This window comes from Chionomys nivalis, chromosome 25 (assembly GCF_950005125.1).
Source record: "Chionomys nivalis chromosome 25, mChiNiv1.1, whole genome shotgun sequence".
Taxonomy (NCBI): Eukaryota; Metazoa; Chordata; class Mammalia; order Rodentia; family Cricetidae; genus Chionomys; species Chionomys nivalis.
Window position 1 is genome coordinate 36,805,333 of NC_080110.1, and position 26,691 is coordinate 36,832,023.

Below are 26,691 nucleotides of genomic sequence, written 5' to 3' on the forward strand. Positions count from 1 at the left end.
ATGAACTCATGCAGACTGAAGCAACGAGCACAGAGCCTCACGGGTGTGCACCAGGGCCCCTGCGCACATAGTGGAGCTTTCAGTTTAGTATTTTTATGGGACTCCTAAGTGTGTGAACGAGTGTGTCTGGTTCGTGTGCCTCCTTTGGGGCTCTTTTCCTTCTGTTGAATCGCCTTTTCCAACTTCAGTGTGATGGGTTTTATTTCATCTTGTTATGTATTTTATTGTTTTGTTGGTAGAAGCCTGTTTCTTTTCTAATGAGAGACAGAAAGGGAGTAGATCTGGATTCAAGGGGAGGAACTGGGAAGAGAAACTGTAATCAAGACATATTATATGAGAAAACAATCTATTTTTAATAAAAGGGGGAATTAATAAACTAAAATATGTGCTCTTTATGATCACATAGGATCTTAAGAACTAATTTTTGACCAAGTATTACATTTGAAATGAGCAGGGCTTTCCTATCTTGTTTTGCTCTTCATATAGAAGAATTCATACTTACTCAAGTTGTATTTTCTTTTCTCATTTATAGTGTGTATATGTGAATACAAGCATGTTTTCTATATGTGTGTGGGCGTATATGTGGATGCCTGTTAACATGCATGTGGAGGCCCAAGGAGGACACAAGGAAACACTTTCAATTGGTCTTCCATGTTTTTCAATGAGGCAGACTCTTTCAGGTGAACCAAGAGAGCCCCCTGATGTGATTAGTCCTGATCAGCAGCTTGGTCTGGGGATGCCTTGTCTCCAACTTCTGAGTCTGGGATTCCGATTGGGCCACTTACACCCATCTGACATTTATGTGTGTTTCTAGAGATCATGAGTCATCTCCCTAGTCTTTAAGTCACACTTGCAATCCTGGGAGGGAAGAGAAGAGAAGGACAATGCCTGTTCTTCCAAGGTGAAATCAGATAATAATTCTGAAATGGTTACCTGCTGTTGGATCACATCTGAATGAGCATGTGTTTTGATATGCCAATTTGAGAAATATGGTTTGAGTGAGTGTATCCCCCACAGTAACATTTATAACCACATTTTGGGTATATATGTGATATTTTCCAGTGAAATTTAGGATCTAAAAGAATTAAAAATAATAAGCACGATGATTACTATAATATTAGGCACAGGGAATATAGGTGAAAAGATGTAAAAGGAGTTGGGGGTAGGCCAAAGGAAATCAGCTGAGATCATGGTGGAGCTCTCCAGCTCTGGGCGGCTGCTTCAGTAAGCCCTGCCAACATATCTGCCTGGCTGGCTCTGAAACCGGACACACTGCCAGCTGCCAGTACCACACACATTCCTCCCTGGGTTGGCTTTCTCCTCTGCAAGGGAGGTAGCTGAAATCTGCTGAGTTGGGCAAATCAGGAGAAGCAGGTTTTTCCACAGGGCTTCGCCTCTTCCTTAGGACAGAACCCAGTTGATGCTAGAAGCTTCAGCCTTGTCATGGAAGAAATTCCCCAAAGAGAGTGCAGTGGAAGCAGGCTCAAAAAAAAAAAAAAAAAAAAAAAAAAAAAAAGGGATGCAAACCAGGCATAGAAAATCAGTGCTTGAGGAAAAACGAGCACAAGCTTGTGCACACTTTAAACTGCTGGTTACAAAATATATTTGGCTATAATCATCATTCCCAATCTACCAATGGATGCAACTACTGTTTTTTTCTTTCACTATGAATAGAAACCTTAAACATATGGCTTGACATGCCTGTGACCTCTATACTTGTTATGATTTAGTTATGAGGAGATTCTAGAACACTGACAATTTTTTACTGGGTGATGTCATGATTCCAATCTTAAGTGTCCCTGAAGACATCCATGTTAAAGGCTACTAATTATAACTGGTTACTAATCTGTGCCACCACTAGGACATAGTGGGACCCTTAGGAGGTGAGGCCCAAAGGAAGAAAGCTAGTTATTAGAGGCACGTCCTTGAAGAGGATGTTGGTTGGCTGGCTTTGTTGTTTCTGGGCCAGCTGACCATGGGCTGAAACCATGGGTGAAAAACAAACAAACAAACAAAAAGCAAAAGCAACCAATCTGTCCTCCTTCTTGTTGGTCTGACCAGATATTCTGTCACAGTGGTGGAAGGATGGACCGACACAAGAAATGGAGGCTTAGACAGAAGGCAGTTGCTGTGACTTCCTCATTTGGCAATGTCTAAGTCTTCGGAAATGACTTGTGGGAGGAACTTGGGAAAAATTGGGGGAAAAAAGCTCAAAAAATGCTTCCAGTTCTGCAAGAAGAGAATGCGAGGTGGTTCTATGGAGAATCCTCAAGACCAGAACGCTGATCGGATCCTCAGCGACTGCTCATGAGGTTCAGATGGATGTGAGGGCACTCTTGGATGAGAGACGGTATATCACATTCTCCAAGGAACACGCCTATGTGTCCCCCTATGACCTGATACTTTGTGAGATGCCACATTTAAAGCTCGTAGGCTAATCTGCTACGAGATAGCAGGTGTGTTGACTGGCGTGGATATCGCTTAATGTTTTCATCTGGATTTATGTTGAGAATCAGGAAGGAAAGGCAGAGCAGAAGGGACTGACTAGCTTGGAGTTTAGGTTTTTAAAACAAGGGGCTCTTTAAGGCTGAAAATAAAAGCTCGCTGAGTAGACCAGCACCATCAAAACCAGCCAAGCACTTTGCATTGGGACAACAAGAAAGATGCTGTCCTAGCATCTCGGGCATTAGCCAGTTCCCATCCATCAGTGGCTCAAGGGTGTAAAGATAGAAAGCCTGTGAAAGCCTTTGATTGGAGATCACTCCAGGGAGCTTTTCACGCACAGGCTGCCAAGGAAAGCGCTTCTCCGAGCTCAGCTAAGAAAAACTCAGAAACTGCTGCCGCTGTGGTCCAGGTGGGTCTAGTTACTGCTCAAGCTGGCCGCGGACCTTAATGCCATTCCGTGACGCCAACTATGCTGCCTTGAGTCTCAGAAGAGAATGAACTTGGACTTTTATGTGATGCTAGCTAGAGGTCTTGGGAATTCTTGGAGATAGACAGAATAGTGTTGTATCTTGAGTTGGACATGAGTCCTCTGGAAATCCGAAGTGGAACGTTTGGTTGGAATATGAAATACACCCCTACTCTGCTATCTCCAGGTTCATGTGTTGAAGGTGTGGACCTCAGCTAGTGGGAGTACTGAGTCATGGGCTAACTGAGTCAATGGGCACATCCGTTGGTAGTTTGTAATGTATGAACTAGTAGGAAGTGGAGCTGAGTGTAGAAAATGGAACTGGGCATCACTTTGGAAGGTATCACTTGTCCCCAATCCCTTTCTGTTTTCATTCCTGTCAACTTAATTCCCCCACACCTCTTTGCCATGATGCTCCACCAGCCAAACATGTATCAAGACCCCTGAAACCATGAATTCAAATATATTCTCCCTTTATTGTTTTTATTAGGTATTTTGTCTCAGAAATGAAAAGCACAGAAGTAACAAAGTATATATTATAGGTATAGTTTAGGGAAACAAAGACTTGAAACTATATTCCATAGAACCACATTCACAGGATGGACCTTAAGCTTATTGGTAAGATTGGCAGCATTTTAAATTAAATCTTTGTGATACAGATTTAAATCAGTTCCTAGAACTTCCATATTAGTGAGTTATTTTAATAAATGCACTTTTCAATAGTTCCAGGTTACTATTGGAAGCAGATAAGAGGGCTTTTACTGCAGAGCTGTTAAAGGCATGTCCCTTGCATTACTGCTAAGAGCTTCGCCTTGAAGCTTAAGAGGAATCCTGGACTCCTCCTGAAGCTGAAGTCCAGGATGTGCGTTTCCAGAGCTCTCCAGGAGACCATGAGCAATGATGGGGTCTGAGAAGCACTGCTTACAGGTCACTGCTCATACATCACTGAGGCCCCTAGACTGGACAGGACCCTTAGAAAACAGGACGGACTGTGTGAGGAATCCCAGTGTTTCTCTTTTATTCTCACGCTGCAATCCTGGTTTTTAGGGAGGTTTGCTAAGGAAATAATTCAAAGGAAGACAGAAATCTGGAGAAAACCCTCTCTGCATGAAGCATTGATGGAGGTGGGTCATCTTTCTATCTGTTGTTTCATTGGTTAAGTAATAAAGAAACTGCCTTGGCCCCTTTAATAGGACAGAAAATTAGGTAGGCGGAGTAGACAGAACAAAATGCTGGGAGAAAGAAGCCGAGTCAGGAGTCGCCATGATTCTCCCACTCCAGACAGACGCAGGTTAAGATCTTTCCTGGTAAGCCAGCTCGTGGTACTACACAGAATATTAGAAATGGGTTAGATCAATATGTAAGAGCTAGCCAATAAGAGGCTGGAACTAATGGGCCAGGCAGTGATCAAAAGAATACAGTTTCCGTGTAATTATTTGGGGGCATAAGCTAGCCATGTGGGCGGCCGGGTGCCGGGGACGCAGCCCTGCCACTCATATTACAACAGAGTGGCACCCGTTGGACTGGGCGGGGCAAGCAGGCAGTACCTGTTTTTGACCTAGGAATGTCACAGCTTAGATTCTTAAGCGCTTAGCGATTTAAAAGCACAAAACAAAGTGCTCCTGGATAATAAAAAAATTACAGATTCACAATAGAACTGATTCAGACACTGTTGGATAAATGTACGTAGGCTTGAGAGAGAAAAAAAAATATATATAAAAAATAAAGTTAATGTTTTAAAAAAGGGTAAAGTCTTTAAAGATACAGAGTACAGATAGTTATAGATTAAAAAAAATAAAGAAAACTAAGCCACGTAAAAATGGAAAATTCACAGAGAGTCTGGATTCTTTGTATTATTGTGTTTTCTTTAAAATTTTTGACTGTAAAGGAGCTAAATACAGAGAGACATTTCATTATATGGGCTGCCAAGCTAAACCAAAATGGATATAAGGGTATTATGATTTCAGAATATGGGTCTAAGGATATGATGCTTTGGAAAGGGTCTTCTTTTGTTTTCACAGAGGATGCGACCCTGTGGATTGTGTCTATCCCAATATGGTATGATAGACCACGCCCTCCTGAAAGGTTACTGTGAACACCCTCAAAAAATTACTTCACTCAACTGCCGACTGAGATGACCCTGACACACAGGTTACACCATGAAAGATCTGAATACAGCGCCCCCATTCAGCAGAAAGCAGTTTGGAGAGAAAAAAACTGCGCCCATATTCCCAAATATTGTTTATGAATATTCTTTTACATTTAAAGGGGGATATGATATAGGTATGAATAATTTGCATTGGTATGGATTTTAAAGTCAATTTTGTTATGTGTATATATATTTCTTATCTTGATTAAGGTATTGTGATTGTATAGTTCATTAAAAAATATAATGTATATAGGTTGTTAATGGATAATCATCAATAGTCAAGCTTGTAGTCATGTTAGATTTTCTAGATATATAGAGATATATTCCAGTTAGATAGACATTCTTCATATCTTTCAAAGACTGTAGAATATGGCATTTAAAATATTTTAATAACTTAGGACTTTTCATGATAATGAGACACGTCTGCTCCTGGCAGCACCAATCTACTTCAAGAGGAAGATGGGCACCAAAGAGGCTCCTTAAGGAGTTTGATAGCCATTTGGGCAAAAAACTGCTCTTGCATGGACTGATGCATAAACTGGATACAAAGAACCCGCAGAGAAAGGACTGCTAAACTTGCCTAAAGGTGAGATGGTCTTTCGGGGTTCCTGACTCATGAAAGAGTCTGCGAGACATTCTACAGGACACAGCAGATAGTGACTAAACTGTCTTTGGAATTTCCTGCTTCATAAAAATGTGTCTGCTGGATACTATGGGCCTGTAGGCCAAAGATGGATGCCCCAACAGTACAAAGAACTTTGGGTGACTGTCCAGGCAATGAGATGTCTCTGTCATTTCTAGAGTTTTGGATTTCTTGTTTACTTAGGTAATATTATATCCTTCTGGAGTCTTTGATGGAGTTGAAAAATGGATAGATAGTTATAGTTTTCCTTAGTTATGATAAAAGATAGATATAAATATTGTAACTGTAATTCTTGCTTGACAACTGTTTTGTTATATGTAATCTTACTATGTTAAAATGAAAGCCATTTTTTGTTTAAACAGAAAAAGGGGAAATGATGGAGGTGGGTCATCTTTCTATCTGTTGTTTCATTGGTTAAGTAATAAAGAAACTGCCTTGGCCCCTTTAATAGGACAGAAAATTAGGTAGGCGGAGTAGACAGAACAAAATGCTGGGAGAAAGAAGCCGAGTCAGGAGTCGCCATGATTCTCCCACTCCAGACAGACGCAGGTTAAGATCTTTCCTGGTAAGCCAGCTCGTGGTACTACACAGAATATTAGAAATGGGTTAGATCAATATGTAAGAGCTAGCCAATAAGAGGCTGGAACTAATGGGCCAGGCAGTGATCAAAAGAATACAGTTTCCGTGTAATTATTTGGGGGCATAAGCTAGCCATGTGGGCGGCCGGGTGCCGGGGACGCAGCCCTGCCACTCATATTACAACAAAGCATGACACTACTCTATGATACTGAAATCACTGAAATAACAAAGAAGTCTTTGAGTTTGTAAACTAGTTAAACATTTATACAGTTAAAAAAGCAGCATTAATCATGATTATATGTTACAAATATCAACAAACTCTCAGGAATGACCAGTTCCATTACCTTAGAGTTGTCTTCATACTTAAAATTATCTTCTTATAATTGTAATTTTATAAAAATATCTTAGTTATAAAAATTGAAAGCATCGCCGGGCAGTGGTGGCGCACGCCTTTAATCCCAGCACTTGGGAGGCAGAGGCAGGCGGATCTCTGTGTGTTCGAGACCAGCCTGGTCTATAAGAGCTAGTTCCAGGACAGACTCCAAAACCACAGAGAAACCCTGTCTCGAAAAACCAAAAAAAAAAAAATAAAATAAAATAAAAAAAAATTGAAAGCATCATTAAAAATTCACTCAACACTCAATGTAAAATTCCAAGATTCTAAAAACCAATAAAACACTGCTATCACGTCACTAGCCAGCTGCCACACGGAAAACATCCAGATTTATTATCTTTTTGACAGATGGGCAGTTAGAAAAGTCAGTTTTAAGTAAGGATGCTGTCAGTACCTGAGTTATCTTCATCTTTGCGGATTTTGAGCTTCACCAGCTCTTCACACTGCTGGAGGATCTGGACTGCGTCCTCCATGGAACAGTTGTCCAGCCGGACGTTATCTATTGCGAGCAGTTTATCCCCGAGTTCCAGAGTTCCGGTCCTGTTGATGAGTGCACAGCACTGCGTGAGTTATGATGAATACTCACGTGGGCCATTTCAAGAGGCACTGAGCACAGCGCAGTGTTCTAGTGGCCTTCACTAGAGCAAAGGTTTCAACTGTTTTTAAACTGTACCATATTGACAAGCTTCCATTTCTTCCCAGTCTTGTTTGGGATGGGGGCTACGGTGTCACACTGCATAAAATCCAAATATTTTCCTTATGCTTTCTTCAATTTAACCCAGGCATTTCCCCAGGAAGTCTAGAGCTCCTTAGCAGGCACTAAATATAAGAGATCCCAGATATCACTGTGTTCCTCCCAACCTAGAGATAATTATTTCCCAATATTTATCCTCTCTTTTCTTCTGCTGGGTCATCTATGATTGATACATAGGTTATCTCAGCAACCTCCAATCTCTTCCCACTTATGGATAGGAAACAGGAATGGCAAGTAGGTGTGATGGTTTCCCAGCTCTGGATTCCCTGCCCACTTTCCACCTGTTACACAAGAAATATTTTTTGTCTTTGTTTGACACATGATATTCATAATTTACTTTTCAACACAGCTGGGCCGGCACTATGTATCTGAACTCTTACTATGTCCTCCACACTTTTTTGTGGTTACTATTTCTTTAATGACACAATTTATCATGACAGGCTGGGTTTTTAAAGTCTTCATTTAAAAAATAATAAGAGAAAAGTTAATATTATGTTGGCATGCTATATTACATAAAATGTACTTTTATCTGTGTAATAGAAAGTACAAGATGATCTTATTTAGATGTACAGAGACCAGGGAGGAGACAGTTCTAATTTAGCTTCAATTGCCAACTTGATACAGCCTAGAGTTATTTAAGAAAGATGTGAGGGTCAAGAGACTGTCCAGATTGCATTGGCCTGTGGAAATGTCTGTGATGGATTCTACTGATTGTTCAGTGGTTTGGGGGTGTCCAGCCCACTATGAGTAACATCATTCCCTAGACAGGTGGTTTTGGACTGAATAAAAAAAAACCTAGCTACTCACGAGCCCATGAGTGAGCCAGCAAGCAGCACTCCTCCCCAGCCTCTGCTGGACCTCCTTGCTTGTGAGCTCTCTGGGCAGAAGGAATGATGTATGTCAGCTAGCAGGTTTACATTCACGTTCTCACTTGAGATTCTGCCCTGATGTCTGTCCATAAAGAACTATGATCTGGAACTATAAGCAAATCAAGTTCTTTCTCTCTTGTGTTGCTCTTGGTCAGATTTCTTTTTTTTTAATGACATCAACAGAAAGGGAAGTAGAACAGAAACATAAACATTACTGGGGGTTCAAAAGTCTTACTTATTCAAAGGGGACACAATAGCATCTAACCCAGCTGTCGCATAAGCTATTAGTCTAGGTGAGGTACTTCTCAGAACTGAAATAACCAGAATATGAAAGATGGAAAATGAGCATGAAGAAATGCTCATGCTGACCCTATGAAAGCCCATAAAGATCACTTTCCGCTCTGGAGTACGGAAATCCACCGACAGGAGGAAGCAGGTAAATGGGAAAAGGCGCATCCTTACCTGTGTGCCACGCTGCCTTTCTTGATATCTGAAATGACAAGAGGGTCCCCAGGTTTTCTACTGGATGGTGCTGTAATAATGAAGACAGAGCGAGACATCACATCTTTATATCCAGGACTCATGTAAGTCTGTACGTTCCTTCCTGACTGATAGTCGCTTTCCACACCAGACAGAGTTTATATGTAAATCAAAGGCAACCAACAGATGGTTGGAAAATATGCATACTAAATCCAAAACCACATTCACATAAAAGTATTTGCATGCTGGAAAGCAAGACGGTCATTTAAATTTGCAATTGGAGAAAGCAGGTGAAGAGCTGACCATCCGGCTTAGGGCAGTGACCTGAAAGGTTGGCTCCTCAACAGGAGAATAATGAAATCAGTCACTTTGGTGATACTGGTGTGAGCCTGTACCCTTTCCTCCACACCTCTCTAGCAAAGAGGCACCACTTCGTTGATGGGCGCTCACCACGTTCCTCAAGTGCCCTGGGAGGGATATAAGCAGTAACTACTGCTTTATTATTCGTGTCGTCTCGATGGAAATCTTTTGGGGTAGACTATACAAATCCTTATGCTCTGCCCACAGATTCTAGAAAACTCAACAGTGTTATGGGATGGGACTGCTTATTTTGTTATGATAGTCAATATTTTACTACTTAACTAAATACATATATGTGCATGTATTATAAGCATATAATATAGACCTTATTAAACCACACATAAAATTATTATCAATCAGAGTGGTCAAACATTTGGAACCTTTAATCTTTTGGGAGGTAGGACTTCCATTTGATAAGAATAAAGACTAAACCATTTGGAAAGGAACTTCCTTGGAATTAACTATAAATATGCATTATTCCCCAGAGAAGCTCAAAGAAACCATCTTTGTGTGTAAAGTTTAAATTTCATTTAGGATATCAACATTTGTGAAAAAAACAAGTGGCCTCTGAGAGAAGATGCTTTGCCAACCTGAAGCCTGTGATGTTTTCCTTTTAGAGAACATTAAGAGGCCCCTGAAGTAAGATTTTATTATAAACAGGCTGATCAACCCATAATAATCACAGAACCATATCATATCCCATAATCCCACCTGAATCCCAGAAAAATGTTTATGCAAAAGAACAGATGGTTTAACAACTCAACATCATATTTAAAGGAAAACCAACACCCCAATACCTTACCCACTATTGCAATTCGTCCTGAGTAAATGATAATGAGATTTCACTTAATCACTAACCTTAGCTTCTAGCAAAGTGTGCAGAACATATTCACTATAATTAACTCATTGTTTAAACCTTCACTCAATGATTGGATATGACTTACCCACAGATGCAAACATCTACCAATTTTACTCATATTCTAAAATAGAAATAGTTCTGGGCATTGGGCATGCACACACACACACACACACACACTAAACTTTCATTACATGTAAGCATTATTATTACTCTTTTAGTATCTGCCAATGGATTTGCGTAGTATCTTGCCAACCTATAGTAACAATGAGATAACATGCAAGAGTTTCCTTTGAACTAAAAAGGCCCACATTTCACTGAAAAGGAAAACCAGCAATTGTAAAAACAAGAAGATACATCAAACTCACCCTTCTTTGCAAGACAGCAAAATGGTATCATGATGTAGAGGACAATGCTAGAAATGCTCTACACATCTGCATGCATAGGGTGGCTATCCTCATCTCTCTACATATCTGCATGCATAGGGTGGCTATCCTCATCTCTCTACACATCTGCATGCATAGGGTGGCTATCCTCATCTCTCTACACATCTGCATGCATAGGGTGGCTATCCTCATCTCTCTACACATCTGCATGCATAGGGTGGCTATCCTCATCTCTCTACACATCTGCATGCATAGGGTGGCTATCCTCATCTCTCTACACATCTACATGCATAGGGTGGCTATCCTCATCTCTCTACACATCTGCATGCGTAGGGTGGCTATCCTCATCTCTCTACACATCTGCATGCATAGGGTGGCTATCCTCATCTCTCTACACATCTGCATGCATAGGGTGGCTATCCTCATCTCTCTACACATCTGCATGCATAGGGTGGCTATCCTCATCTCTCTACACATCTGCATGCATAGGGTGGCTATCCTCATCTCTCTACACATCTGCATGCATAGGGTGGCTATCCTCATCTCTCTACACATCTGCATGCATAGGGTGGCTATCCTCATCTCTCTACACATCTGCATGCATAGGGTGGCTATCCTCATCTCTCTACACATCTGCATGCATAGGGTGGCTATCCTCATCTCTCTACACATCTGCATGCATAGGGTGGCTATCCTCATCTCTCTACACATCTGCATGCATAGGGTGGCTATCCTCATCTCTCTACACATCTACATGCATAGGGTGGCTATCCTCATCTCTCTACACATCTGCATGCATAGGGTGGCTATCCTCATCTCTCTACACATCTGCATGCATAGGGTGGCTATCCTCATCTCTCTACACATCTGCATGCATAGGGTGGCTATCCTCATCTCTCTACACATCTGCATGCATAGGGTGGCTATCCTCATCTCTCTACATTCCCCTTTCTCCTCTATCTACACCCACAACTGAAACCCAAAAGTTCTTGGTGGTGAAGATATTGAACAGAGAAGCGTGTACAGACCTATTTGTCTCTCTGTCACTTCCAGGCACACAGATGTGGTGGTGAATCCTCCAGCGATTACTAGTTGTCGAGACCTCCCTCCCACAATGCTAAGTTCTTCTCTATCTAGAAAATAGCAAGCCAAGCCTATATTGCTAGGCTCATGAGCTCTAAACCTACCAAGAAGGTCACTATTACTAAATGTTAATAGACTTTACATAGACATGTAGCTTTGGTAATAGAAAACCAGTAGGGACAATGTAGTGTAGGGATTGAGAAATGTCACTTGGGGCTGAAGTCATAGCTTTGGCACTTCTAGGTTGATTGCTTGAGGACAAAGTCTTTAGATGACTCAGGTGCTGGATATGATGAATATTCACAATCTTTACCTGAGAGTTTTGCTGAGAGGATTATGAGCCCTCAAAGGCAGAGTGATTAGACAATGCACACAAGACTGCTCTGTCTGCATTGTTTGTTGTTACTGCAATCGAGCCACATCAGATTCATTTCCCTACCCAGTAGAGAAATGGATCCTCCAGTCTTTTTCCATATGATCTTGCCCAGACTTGTGATTCTTCAAGAAATGTCTCATAGTCACTTAACACTTTGGATTTGATTGGAAATTTCCACAGAACCAGGCACTTACTTAGTTCATATTTCCAGAACACCAACTATGAGCTAGGCACATCTTCACTGGGCTCTGGCTGTGGAATCTCAGAGAAGTTGGTTTAAAATAAGTTTAAAAAAGAGAGTCAGGGCTCATTAGATATTATAGGTCATGAGAAATAAAAAGGTTTTCTCCATTCTGAAATAATTTTAATATTATTATTTTATTTATTCATATATAAATATAAGTATTCATATTTATTATAAAATAAAATAATGTTTCTCTATATCACTTCTACTGGAGTACCCAAACCAGTGCTGGGTGGAGGTGGTGGCCTACAGTGTATGGGCTAAGAGACTGACTTACAAAGGTGGTGGTCTACAGTGAATGGGCTAATAATAGACTGACTTACAAAGGCAGTGGTCTACAGTGAACGGGCTAAGAGACTGACTTGCAAAGGTGGTGGTCTACAGTGAATGGGCTAATAATAGACTGACTTACAAGGAAGAACAAGCAAAGATTATGGTGTGAAAGCCAAAGACAAACAATAACAATTCCTTGAAAACTCAATGCACTTGGCCAGAGAAGCAGAACTGAGAAGGGGACAAGAGACCAGCACTGTGAAATTGTGTGCTCCACGATGGAGGTTAGACTTACTAGTGTCTTTCTCAACTTACACTTAATGAGATAATTTGGACTCCAATGCCACTGTGTCTCTAACGTCACTGCTAATGACACATGAGTCATCTAGATGACTCAGAACTCATCACAGCCATCTATTTATGTAGCAGTACAGAGCTGGCCTTCATGTTGCCTATAGGTGCACATTCTTGAACCTCAGAAGATATTATAATGATGCTTTTCATATATATATATACATAATATACATATACATACACACACACACACACACACATATATATATATATACACAGTTTTCTCTGTGTGTGTGTGTGTACCTGCATGTGCTTGTGTCTATGTGAAGGTCAGAGAACAAATTCAGGTGTCACCCTCAGTCATGCCATGCACCTGCTTTGAGACAGGCTTTCTTTTTGACATGGTGTTAACCAATTAACACGGGATGGCTAGCCAGAAAACCCCAGTGATCTCCCTGTTTCTGTCTCCCCAGGCTGGGATTATAAGTGCAATGCTACCACACATAGGGTTTCTACACAGATTCTGAGTACGGAACTCGGGTCCTCATGCTTGGAATTAATTGAATTATTAAAGCATTTATCAACTGAGCCATCTTGACAGCTCCAACTATTTTTGTTAAAAATTCACCTCCATATAATTTAGTTGGAGATTGTGCACAAGCAAGTCTTCAACTTCCTGCTTCTCCAGATGTAAACACAGACAATTCCTGCCTTTAAGTTGATTCATTTATGGTTTTGAAATCTGCTAGGGTGAGAGCAATTTCTTTCAGTAGCTTCCACACTTGGATTTGCTGGCACTAGCACCATGTGGCATGACAGTCTCCGTGATGCTGTTCAAGGGCAGCAAGCCATTGCTTCTCATTGCCCACGAGTCCACAGATAAACAGCCCACACTATGGTGTACTGTATTGCTATGTTGTATGTAGTACTTTACAATCAGTTTATTGGGGACATATCTCCACATTAGTTTGAGGAACACACTCTTTCAACTTCTTTGGTTGATTCCACTTGTGAACTAACATATAACGTCACTATTTTGTTTTTCAGTCTTAGTCATTCTCTGCTTGTATTATGAACCATACGGGTTTGTTCCCTTCCTTCCTAGAGCATCACTACATTCATGTGTCTTTCTTGCCTCTGAAATTCTTTCAACATGGCATATTACAAATAATCTTGCCATGATCATGCTACTCATTTTAGCATGGCCGTGTTATCAGTGTTCAGAAACAAGTCATAAAGAATCCTGTTTCTTTCCTCTTATATAGAATTTAGTTGCATTCTAGGGAGTTCTCTAGTTCATGCTTTTAAATATATAAACACCAAAGCTTCTGAGCGTTTCTGGGAGATACACTTGGTTACACTGAGTGGGAGGAGCTATCCCAGGGACAGACACTTGGTTACACCGAGTAGGAGGAGCTATCCCAGAGACAGACACTTGATTACACTGAGTGAGAGGAGCTAACCCAAGGACAGACACTTGGTTACAGTGAGTGGGAGGAGCTATCCCAGGGATATCTAGACACTTGGTTACAGTGAGTGAGAGGAGCTAACCCAGGGACAGACACTTGGTTACAGTAAATGAGAGGAGCTAACCCAGGGACAGACACTTGGTTACAGTGAATGAGAAGAGCTATCCCAGGGACAGACCCTTGGTTACACCCAGTGGGAGGAGCTATCCCAGGGACAGATACTTGGTTACTCTGAGTGGGAGCTATCCCAGGGACTATTGTAGTGGTTCTTAGCTTTCAACTGCTTTTACTATCTGAGCTATACCATTATTCTTACATATCCCAAATTCTGGGGCCCCCAGTTTCTGGGCTTCTGGGGAATATAAAATGCATGAAGTTCCCTGTCAGAGTCTGCTGCTGTCATCTGTTTTTCTTTTCTTGATCTTCACAGAGGATTTTGCCATTGAAAACTTCACGTTTCTCTTGCCAAGATACCATGTGCTCGTCCACCATCATTTAATTTTAGAAGTGTTACGATCATCAATCACCCTCTCTGGGAGAAATTTATTTTTACAGAAAAGATGAAAATTTGTTGTGCCTGTCATACAGCCCGCTTTGTGATTTTTATAAAGAACAGCAAACTAAGCCTTTGTTCCTGCAGAAAGAAGGCCAAGAAACTAACTACGTGCATAGGACACCACCTTTTGCTTCTCCGATCTAGGCTCTTGGAAGTTCATCAATCAGATGATGACAGGGCTAAATGCACGGGCCCAGGAAAGGCAGCATGCAGGCTGAAAGAATACGCTGCGGTTCTTTCTTTGCCTTTTATTGACTTTGGGCAGTTATGCAGCTGGCCTGTACCATTCTTCTCTATAGAATGTGGCCGTCCTCTCTATAGAATGTGGCCATCCTCTCTATAGAATGTGGCCATCCTCTCTATAGAATGTGGCCATCCCAGGGCTGGCGTGAGGACTCAGGAGGAAAACACACACAGTCACACAGTGCTGTGTCTACTGTCAGGACAAATCCCAGCTGCAAGAGCTCAAAAGGAAATGCCAATGTCAAAAGGCTCCAGTGACAAGGGCAAACACAGGACAGAGACAAGCAAAGTTCTCTGAGTGGACAGGCAGGTGGATTTGTTGGAAGGTAGGAGCCATGATTATGGACTTGTTGGAATAAGAGGGCACTAGAGTGTGGCTATGTTTTAAAACAGTCCTTGTCTATTCGTTCACCCCACTCCACCTCCCCTAATAAATCATTCCATATTACTGCAACATCAATGAAAGTAATGCCTGGCTCTAAAATACCATGAATGTCTCACCAAGAGCCTAAGAAAATTGGGCTAAAACTGTTCACCACATTCAAATTCAGAGGATGCCATTTTTCTTTCAATGAGGACTGCAGTGTGACTGGACACATGAGGGGATGTGAGCCTCTCACCACAGAGCAGTGGTTCTCAACCTTCCTAAAGCTGGGATCCTTTAATACTTCATGCTGTAGTGACCCCCAACCACAAAATTATTTTTGTTGCTACTTTATAACTGTAACTTTGCTGCTGTTATGAATGTGATTTAAGTAGCGGATACTTCTGATAGTCTTGAAGGGGTCATGAGCCACAGGTGGGGAACCCCTGCTACGGAGGGTAACTGGACACACTGTGGACATTAGTGCCTCTCATGGTGAAGGTCCCCTTCTGAACACAGGTTTCGCGAGGAGAAAAAGGCAGAAAGGGGAATTTGTACAAAGATGGTGAAAAAAAATCAATAAACCATAGCAGTCCCTCAGCTTCACTCAGAGCCCATGTATGGTTGATGGCAAGGGGCCTGGATTTCCAGTCTATGTAACACAGCTCTAGTGCACACTAGACTTAAAAAATATATTTTTTAAAATTTATTGTTTGAGAATTTCATACTATGTATTTTGGTGTGATCATTACATTTTTGTTCTCTAGCGATTTGCTTAAAATATTTTAGAAGGCTTTGTGTAAAGTCATGAATGATCACCGTCTTGCTAACGTGTGCTGAAGTTCACAATGTGTTTTATGTGTGTGTATGTGTGTATACATATGTGTATACATACATATTTGTGTATATACACACAGATGTATACATATATTTGTATGTATTTGTGTATGTATTTTACATACATGTTCACACGCATTTAATAGTGCATCCTTTTACAGAGAGTGGCAGTTCGGCCTTTTGGTCGATTGTTTTCCACATCTTTAATCCATGCAATAGTGTGCTCAGCCTTTTGTATTCACCATCTTACTTAAAGGCTTCTTTCCTGGAGGGCATAGTGCTCAGTAGAACATTGTTGATAAAGACGTCTTATCCATGCATGCAACAGATACAGGCATTGAATGAAGACCTAGTGTGTACAGGGAACTGAGAGAGACCTTTGGGAGTTTCCTCTCTCACTGCAATGCACACAACTCCTGGATGGCCTTTTTATTTTTGTTTTGCAGTACCTTATGTTTCTTCGATTTGTCAATCACAAGTATTTTCCAGGAAGAAACACACGCGGCATAGTGATGACTACTTGTGTAAGTGCAGTAGGAGCTCTGATGAGCTGACAAGTGTGTGTGTGTGTGTGTGTGTGAATGAGTGGGAGACACACACACACAAACACACACACACAGAGAGAGAGAGAGAGAGAGAGAGAGAGAGAGAGAGAGAGAGAGAGAGAGAGAGGAGAGAGAGAGAGAGAGAGAGTTGTGCATCCTTTCTCCATCTGGAACAGTGCAACACTCAAAGCTTCACAAGTAACAGTTGCACATGGTGAGCTGAGAGTCAGTACATTCTTGTAGCAGTTTGTGGGCTCACTTGTCAGCCTGCGCAGCCTCATTGGCAAATTCCAGACCACTTAGAGACCCTGTGTCAGAAACAATCCTGGATAGCTCCTGAGGAATGATACCCAAAGTAGACTTCTGCTTTCCACACTCCACACTCCACGCACAGACACACACACACAGACACACACACAGACACATACACACAGACACACACACACATAGGACCTGAGATGTCATTCACACACTGTAACATCTTCGCATTATTCGGACGTTGAATCATTTTCAGTTGTACTACAGGGTGGTGTCTTAGTGCTCTGAGTGTCACTTTATTTGCTGTTGATTGCCCTCTCAGATGGCTACTCAGGGCTGGCGGACAGTGTCAGACAGCTGCCATCTCATCCTTGCAGAGGCTGTGCCATGCGGTAGTCCTCATTTTAGTATGATGGCAGGCGAGTGTGGTTTACCATTAGAAATAAAAGTGCAGTTCTAGTGTTAAATTTATATCATTAAAGTAGAATTGGACAGCCCTATTTCATATTACCCAATTGAGGACGCTTTTTATTTATTTTTGCCATAACCACTGCCATAAACTCTGCCCAGTATGTGCTGAAGCATTTTTATGTTTTCTCATCATTCTTTCTTGAAGGGAAAACCTTGTGGTCAGAATCCCTGCTTCTGTGTCTCCTTGATCCTTATGCATTGACCATATGTTTGATTTGCTTGGGGGCATTTATTGATAAACTCAGTCTGTAGATATTAGGAGTACAGAACCAGCTCTATTTCTGTCCTGTTCTATAGAAAGGATATAGAGGTCCACTGGGGCTGGAATTTTCAAAGTTGTTTTATCAAAGCAGTTATAAAACTAGATCCCTAAGGAGGAAGAGAATTAAGGTCATTTATATATATATATATATATATATATATATATATATATGTAACTTTTCATTTTGGTTTGGTTATTCAGACCAGGTACCATGAGTAATTCAGGAATTTACTAAAAGGCACTGATTGAGTTTTGTAAATTATAGACACAAAATTTACTCACAGAAAGCCTTGAGAATATATAAAAGCATTTTCTGAGTTCTATTATTCTTTCTTGTATTCGTTTAATTAGAGAAAAGCACAGGGCATAAAATGTAGACAATTATATGTGTATTTCTGCTCACCCAGTTACTTAGTCATCTATTTGTGTATTGGCGTGTGAGAAATATTGAGCACTACGACTTGCTGGACAGCATGCAAAGCACAGAGCTGTTGTCTTAAAAGATTTAGCCCCATACTTCATGGAGATCTTGCTTCTATTTATATTGTTTTCTTTTGTCTGAGTGTGCGTGCGTGTGGTGTGTGCAAGCTTGTACACACGCATGTGAATGCCAGAGGCTGGCATCAGTCACTTTCTGCTTTATTTTGTTGAGACAGGCTCTCTCACTGAAGCTGGAGCTCATGGTTTAAGCGAGCCTGCTGTCTGCTGCTTTTCAGTACTGGGACTACAGATGTGTGCTGCTGTGTCCAGCCTTTTTCATGGATGCTTGGGCTATTTCATATTTTCTGCCAGGGCAAGCACTTCACCAAGTGAGCTCTCTTCTGAGCCTTTATGTCCATCTTGTAGAGAAAAACTGAAACAGCAGAGAGAACGTGAAGCTGCTCATCTCCCTCCAAGGCTAAGGTGCTGGCTGTGCAGCTGGCTCCGAAGTGTCCTATGCTGATACTGAAATGGGGGAAGAAAACGCTACACCGGCAAACCCCTTGGCAACAGATTTATATAGAATCTTTAATTATATAGTATTTTAAGAAAGGCCCGTTCCACTTACAGCTGATGGTTATTCCCAGTTCCACGCTGTGCTTCTTAGGCAGTTTTACGTGAAATGTTCCACTACTTGGGATGACAGACTCTGTAATTTCAAAACAGAAGAGAGCGTTTATAGATCTCAGAGGAGACTGGATATTGGGTAGGAATAGTCTTCTGAATTAAAACATTTCTATCCTGGAAAGCTGTTCATTAAGACTAGGGAAGTTCTAACATGAAACATTCCGTTACAGGGGTAGGCTCCTTTAGATTCAGAGGTAAACACTCACAAACCTCAAGAAGTCCCTGAAACTTATAAAATGATCCAGGTCGCTTGACTACTAAAGTTATAAAAAAATATTAAGAACTTCTGGGGAGAGAGAGGACTGATCAGATCCATTGATCTGTGTGACCGTTGTATAGTGAGGTCCTGCGTTACTATCATGAACTGTGATCGCGCTGGGGTAGGCTTCTTCAGTGATTAGCTGTTTCAGAGTTGTCCATGCTCCGATGAGTAACCACTCACCTCTGCTCCTGCACGTAACCCAATAAGTTCGTTAGTTTTCCTAGTTTGAGTTGTCATTGGTGCTCTACCTGGGATCTGTAATGATTACTTTCTGAGCTCATCCACATCGCTACTTTAAGTCCCTGGTGACTCGGATGTAGGCATCCAGCCTCACATCTGCAGCAGAACCTTTCTTCCCAAGACCCTCGGCATCTCTCCGACTTTCCTCTCAAGTAGCTGCATCTTTCTAATCCCCACCTCAGACCTCTGCTGGCAGTCGGTCAGTGGCTCCCTCTCCAACCGCCATTCCACTCTCCTGTCTGAGTAGGTCTTCTTGGAATAAATTCAGTGATACCCTAGGCAAGCACCCTTTATCCAAGACCCTCGTAATAGTACCAAAAGCAAAGGAAACAACAGAAGAGGAGGATCATGGAATGACTAAACTAGCCTACTCTCACTGGTTCATCACCCCCACTAAAGCCTTGCTACTCCCCCCAATAGACAAAGATCCAACTACAAAAGCTGATATGCAGGTGGAACTAGTGAGCTCGCCGGTACCTAGTTCAATTTTTTCACTGCATGTGTAACACATTTTGCACAGCCCGGGCAAAAGTTAGGACTGTCCTCATGGAGAAAGTTAAGAGTCTTAAATTGCTCTTGGCCTTTTGTCCTTTCCCTTGAGAAGTTAAGCAGTAAACTTTTTACAAGCCCAGAATCTGATCTTCCAGGTTCGAAGGTTCACCACAGAGCATTAAAGGAGAGAACACAATAAAAATTTGATTTCCCTCAGCCCCTCCAGGATGCTAGAAAGTCACCTGTGACAAAGACCCCAACTGCCTATCCGGTTCAGGTGTGATCTTGATCCCCAGCATCCTCCCTCCACTCTGCTCTTTCTTCAGAGGGATGAGCAAACCTGCTGACGTTCAGAGTTCCTCTCAGGCTTCTAAAATATTCCTGGCACCAGTCCAGTGTCAAAGACTGACTCAATATCTTGGCCTTCTAATCTCAACGAACACTCTGATGTTCCAGGAAGTGAACCTGCATATTTACTTATCTATCCATTAAGAATTTGCATGTTTCCCATTTCCTAATGATACAGTAAGCACGGAATCTGCCTCTAGGTAGAGACATGCCTTGGACCCCTCTCCTTATAAATTAATTCAGTCTGGCAGGTTGGGAGGTCAAGGGCCTGCATAGGGGGCCACCCCTAGGAAGGCGAGTTCACTTTAAGATAAAGATAATATACTTTCCCTACCCAGAATTCCTGCCCCCTATTGCAGTCTTTGTGAGCTGTCCTGGAGTTCACATGGGTCTGCCTGTATTTCTGTGTTAACAGAAAAACCTGACAATTGCTTTTTTTCTTTTCTCTTTTTTTTCTTAGATGTGAGCCAGAACCTAAGTTTGCCTTAAAACTCCCTAATGCTTAGATTTCATTGCCTCTTTTCTAAAAGTCTTTCTTACCATGGAACCACCTGCCACCAAGCAGCCACTGTCCATGGGACTACCTGCCATTAAGCAGCTACTGTCCATGTCAACTTAACTTCTCCCTCCTTCCATTATAGGAGCTGCAAGATCTAAAGTTTGCTTGCTCTAGAGTTTTCATTTTAAACTCTAGAAAACTGTTTCCACTTTCTATTTTATCCCATTGTTTTTCATTAATGAGATTATGAACACTAAGAGAGGATCCTTAATTTCCCAGTATCAAAAGCTAACTCTCACAAGACTCCCTGAGATTTCTGGCAACATTTCTTTCCTACCTTCGTATCCTTCAATCACTCAAGAATATGAACCATTGTTGCGCTCCTAGACAGCACCGTGAAGATGACTAGAGGCAGACACAATTATCCAGTCAAGCAATGAACTTCAAAAAGACAAACTAATTTTGATGCACTGGGGCAGAAATAGAAATGAAATAACTGATAATTATGACACTTTACTTTCTGATATCACATATATCTGTGCACATTGTAACTATTTTCCAAATATTTCTTCTTTCCGTGCCTTCCCTCTATTCCTTTCCTAAATCTTGATCGTTTAACATTCTAAAAACAGAAGAGACCCCCTTTCCACCCCCTAAGAGAGCATTTAAGACCTTGGAGGTAACAAGGAAACTGAGAGTGCTGGGTTTTAAAAGGTCTGCATTTTGCTCACTTGCACCAAAAGCTGGTCTGCAGAAAGAAGCAAGAAATAAACATGTGTGCACAAGGTGCAAACAGGATTTTGGAGAGTGCCAACGTTAGGCACGTCTGATTGGAGCCCCTCAGGACTGTGAGAGCTCATACTTTCAGACCCCCCCCCTTTCTGCCTAAATCAGCTGGGGTGCATTTCTGATACAACAACTGAAAGATGCAAAGACTGAGGCAATAGAGACAATGGGATGGGGGCACGCGGAAATCTGCCACCCAACTGCTCCCAGGCAGAGCCAGCAGTCTCCATCTGATTGCTTAGATAAAGCTAGCCTGATCAGTAGTCCTTAAGGGTGCATGGAGCGACCCAGACACAAAATAAGCAAGATGTGACTACCTCACTGAAAAAGTTTATTTCTATGATGAATTACATTGATAGATTTTAGTATGTTGAACCAGTCCTGCACCTCTGGGATGAAGTCAACTTGATCACGGTGATATGAGTACATATAAGTGACCCCAAAACCTCTACCAGAGAACTCCTACAGCTGATAAATACCTTCAGTGATGTTGCAAGATACAAGATCAACTAAAAAAAAATCAGTAGCCCTCCTATACACAAATGATAAAGAAGCTGAGAGGGAAATCAGAAAGACAACATCTTTCACAATAGCCACAAATAACATAAAATATTTTGGGGTAACACTAACCAAAGAAGTGAAAGACCTATTTGGCAAGAACTTTAAGTCTTTGAAGAAAAAAACTGAAGAAGACACCAGGAAATGGAAAGATCTCCCATGTTCTTGGATAGGTAGGATCAGCATAGTAAAATGGCAGTCCTACCACAAGCAATCTATACATTCAATGCAATCCCCATCAAAAATCTTCACAGACCTTGAAAGAACAATAACCAACTTAATATGAAAAACAAAAAATTCAGGATAGCCAAAACAATCCTGTACAATAAAGGAACTTCAGGAGGCATCACAATCCCTAACATCAAGCTCTATTACAGAGCTACATTAGAAAACAGCTTGGTATTGGCATAAAAACAGAGAAGTCGACCAATGGAATCAAATTGAAGACCAGGATATTAATCCACACACCCATGAACACCTGATTTTTGACAAATAAGCTAAAATTATACAATGGAAAAAAGAAAGTATCTTCAACAAATGGTACTGGCATAACTGGATGTCAACATGTAGAATTTAAATAGATTCATATCTGTCTCCATGCACAAAACTCAGGTCCAAATGGATTAAAGACTTCAATATAAATCTGACCACACTGAACCTGATAAAAGTGGGAAGTAGTCTTCAATGCATGAGCACAGGAGACCACTTCCTAAATATAACCCCAGTAGCACAGACACTGAGAGCAACAATAAATAAATGGAACCTCATGATACTGAGAAGCTTCTTCAAAGCAAAGAACATGGTGAATAAGAAAATAATGCAGCCTACTGAATGGGAAAAGATCTTTTTTTTTGTTTGTTTGTTTTTGTTTTTTCGAGACAGGGTTTCTCTGTAGCTTTGGTGCCTGTCCCAGAACTAGCTCTTGTAGACCAGGCTGGCCTCAAACTCCCAGAGATCCGCCTGCCTCTGCCTCCCAAGTGCTGGGATTAAAGGCATGTGCCACCACCGCCAGGCTATGGGAAAAGATCTTAACTAACTCCACATCAGAGAGAGGTCTGATCTTCAAAATATAAAAAGAACTCAAGAAATTAGACATTAAAATTCTAAATAACCCAATTAAAAAATAGGATACAGAACTAAACATAGAATTCTCAACAGAAGAATCTCAAATGGCCAAAAGACACTTAAGAAAATGTTCAACATTGTTAGCCATCAGGGAAATGCAAATCGAAACAACTCTGAGATACTATCTTACACCAGACAGAGTAGCTAAGATCAAAAGCACCAATGATAGCTTATGCTGGAGAGGATGTGGAGTAAGGGGAACACTCATCCATTGCTGGTGGGAATGCAAACTTGTACAACCACTTTGGAAATCAGTACTGAGGTTTCTCAGAAATTGGGAATCAACCTACCTCAGGATCCAGCAATACCGATAAAAATAAAAGTGCATGAAGCTCCATTATTTAGTATCCATCTCATATTTATTAGGTTATTTTCATTTCTCTATTTAAACAAAAAAACGTTCTCAGAAAATGAACAGGCGCATAATGCATGTTTATATTTCTGCCTCTGTGGATGAATATAACTCCTACAAATGAGTACTTAGAGTCACAGAACCCAGGAAACACTGACTGAGAATACTTGATACTGCAACTGCAACTGTTACATTCATAACACTAACGTTTTACAATCATTTCTTTGTGTGGCGTTCCTCTCTTCTCCCTCCCTCTTTTCCTCTTCTCTTCTGTTCTCCTTTGCTTCTCTCTCTCTCTCTCTCTCTCTCTCTCTCTCTCTCTCTGTCTCTCTCTCTCTCTCTCTTTATCTCTCATTGTGTGAGTTGGTGGGGGTCATGATACACATGTGGAAGTCAGAGGACAACTTTTGGGAGTTGGTTCTCTCCTTCTACCTTGTAGGCTCTAGATACTGAACTCAAGCTTGGTAGCAAGCGCCTTCATCCACCGAACCATCTGGCCTCCTTGCTTTTGTACAATGTTAATTCAGGGAAATGTGACAATGATTAACACCATTAATGACATCAGAGGACATATTATGACTTCCTGGAAGAGTAATGTATCACTGTTGACTGTGTGTGATTTGAAAAATTCACAAAGGCGTAAGTATCAACTAATGAATCACTTTGATCAAACTGTGGTTTCATTCTAATCTTTATATGCCAGTGCAATTTACTTTATAGTTGGTATTTTCCCTATATAATTATTTGGTTGCTAAAGCAAAGGAATATTTAATTCGGGGTTCGTAAACAAATACGGTTAATGAGGAGAAGGCTCCATTATTTGGACAAACAACAGGTTTAGCGTCAGTGGATGTAATTCTGAAAACAAATGATGTTTATTTTGTAAGACCCCTGTGATTATTTTGCACTTCCCTGGTTTTGCTTCATCTTTGTTAAAACTATAATTAAAAACGCATTTGGGTAAAAAGGTTTCCTCCTTTCCCATTGGTCTGATTTCCTGCCTGCAGCACTCGTTGTCAGCACAGTAAGATAACCGCTACCACATCATTTATCAGCCGAGGCACCCCGTGAGGAGTGTAAATGTTTGACTCTCCCCACTCAGAGAAAAGCACCAGGGCTCTGGTCCATGGCCAACAGCACTTCATATATTTGTGCTGAGACTTCTCATAACAGATACCTTCAGAATGGAAGTGGGAACTTGGAGATCTTGTGGTCTTCGTCATATAGATTATCATTTAAAAGAATTGAATGGGTAAAATAGGAGAAGATGAGGTTCTAACTTCGTAAAATCCTACCTAGGTAAAGGATTCCAGTAAAAGAACTCAAATAGTGATAGTGTTGAGTGTTTTCAACTTTGAATGCCTCTCCCTGTTAAACTCACTAAGGTGCTTGCATAGCCTTGCATTGCTGGTTTAAAAAGACAGACACAGGCAAGAGTGTGTTCGCTTTTAACCACCCCTATGGGGTATTTAAAATATTTATTAAATAGAGATCGCTGAGCACTGAAGCCAAGGGCTGGAACATTCATCTTGATGTGTAAAACATCCTGAGGCAGAACTCTGGAACTTTATGGCTTACATCTGGGCAATTAGGCATGAATCCAGAAGGAGAGGCCAGACTTGACAGAGCCTGCATCCACATATTTTCCATCCAGGTCCCAAGTTCTGAAATGACTGAAAAGGATTTGCTTGGTTCTAAAAGTTTCTAATGATGATTCCAGTAGACAAGGAAGGACCTGGGGGTTTTACGGTTGCATCTGTACCCATCAGGAGAATTAGTGTTATCAATTAGTGATGTCCACCATGAGCAATGGCAGGGGGATAGCAGATGGAACCACATTCCCCACCCCGGCCTATTGTAGATGACCTGAAATATCTATTTCGTGACCTTTATTAAACAAGCTGGGTACTGAATAAAGTAGGCTTAATAGATACAGTTCCTATTTTTCAGGAGCTTAAAGTTATTAAAGTATTAAATCAACAAATATTAAAAATATATATGTAGGCACATTAAGGATGCATGAGACACCAAAAAAATTCTAGGCTATACAAAACAAATACATTTATAACACAAGCAAACACTTAGATACTGTGATAGTCTTTACAAAGACGGCCAAAATGCACTGGCCATTGCACTCCTGAAGTACTGTAGCGTACAGTTGCTGCCAACTGCCCCGTGGTGTCATTACAGTCTTCTCCCCGAATTCCAGGTTTGAGAAGCCTGTTCTAACGGTTTCATAGTGGTGAATCTCTAATATTTCCTGTAATAATTTTATTTAGCAATATTTTTAATCAAAGAGGTGGTAAAGCAATAGAGGGAGAACGGGTTGCAAGTCAATAGATTTAGTGTCTGCCATCTCTATAAGACCTCGAGTTTCCCCGCCAGAACCCCAATTCCCTCTTCATGCTTAAGGCAAAGGTACAGGATTGCAATAATTCTTTTAACACTAATTTTCTGTCACAGTTATTAAGTACACTCTGTGGGGCCACTGGACGGCTTGCTTGTTTGATAACTAAACCTCTTTGCCACTTGACTGATTCTTACAACGTCTTTCTATCCAAGTCATACTGGATCACAGGAATTAGAAGGCACACACTTCAGAAAAAAATGGGTCATCATATAACAAGAAAAAGGCAGATTTTAGAAGAAAGCAGTCCCAAGAGACCAGGACCCCCAGAAAAAGCAGATTTAAACCCAATTTTGACACAAACCAAAATCTCCTCATGGAGCCAAATGTGTTTCATTAATTCCTTCCTTCCCGCATTCACCGTGGACCTACTGAGGTGCTATATTCTAAGCACCATTTGGGTACTAGAAGTGGATTTGCAAACTAAAACCACAAAAATCCCTGATGTCATAGATTTTTCTACTAGAGAAGAGAGAATAAACAAGCAAGAATCCAATAGAACACCAGAATTCTGAACTAGGAAGAACCATATATGCAGGCGTGAGGAGAGTGAAGGCTTTTATGAGCAAAGACCTACGTAAATTAAGCAGAACAAAAACAAAATCAGGCATGCAAAGGCAGCAGGGACGGCTGCTGTAAAGATGGGTGTGAGGTCGTGATTGGCACTCAGGGCTCCACAGCACTCCCATCCTAAAAGCCTTCATTGAGGTGGTGGTGCGTGTCTGTATGCTTTCCCCACTCCCAGATCTCCATCTGAATTCGTCCCCTACTCTGACGAGCCACTTCATCAACTTCATCACCTGCTTGCCCATCTCTGACAGTCTAAATCAACACCTCACTTGGACTTGGCATCAGATTC

At 41.2% G+C, this 26,691-nt stretch overlaps 1 protein-coding gene across 7 annotated transcripts in view; it reads right to left on the reverse strand.

Annotated features, from left to right (window-relative positions):
- The window catches only part of Grip1 (glutamate receptor interacting protein 1), a 664,532-nt gene that overhangs the window by 50,606 nt on the left and 587,235 nt on the right, over nucleotides 1-26,691 (reverse strand). For all 7 annotated transcript variants that reach the window (XM_057757637.1, XM_057757634.1, XM_057757635.1 and 4 more), the window contains 3 exons: nucleotides 18,705-18,785; nucleotides 8,762-8,831; nucleotides 7,071-7,216 (listed from right to left, as the gene is read on the reverse strand). In XM_057757637.1, coding sequence (XP_057613620.1) covers nucleotides 7,071-7,216; nucleotides 8,762-8,831; nucleotides 18,705-18,785 — 297 coding nt within the window. The remainder of the gene's footprint in view (nucleotides 1-7,070; nucleotides 7,217-8,761; nucleotides 8,832-18,704; nucleotides 18,786-26,691) is intronic.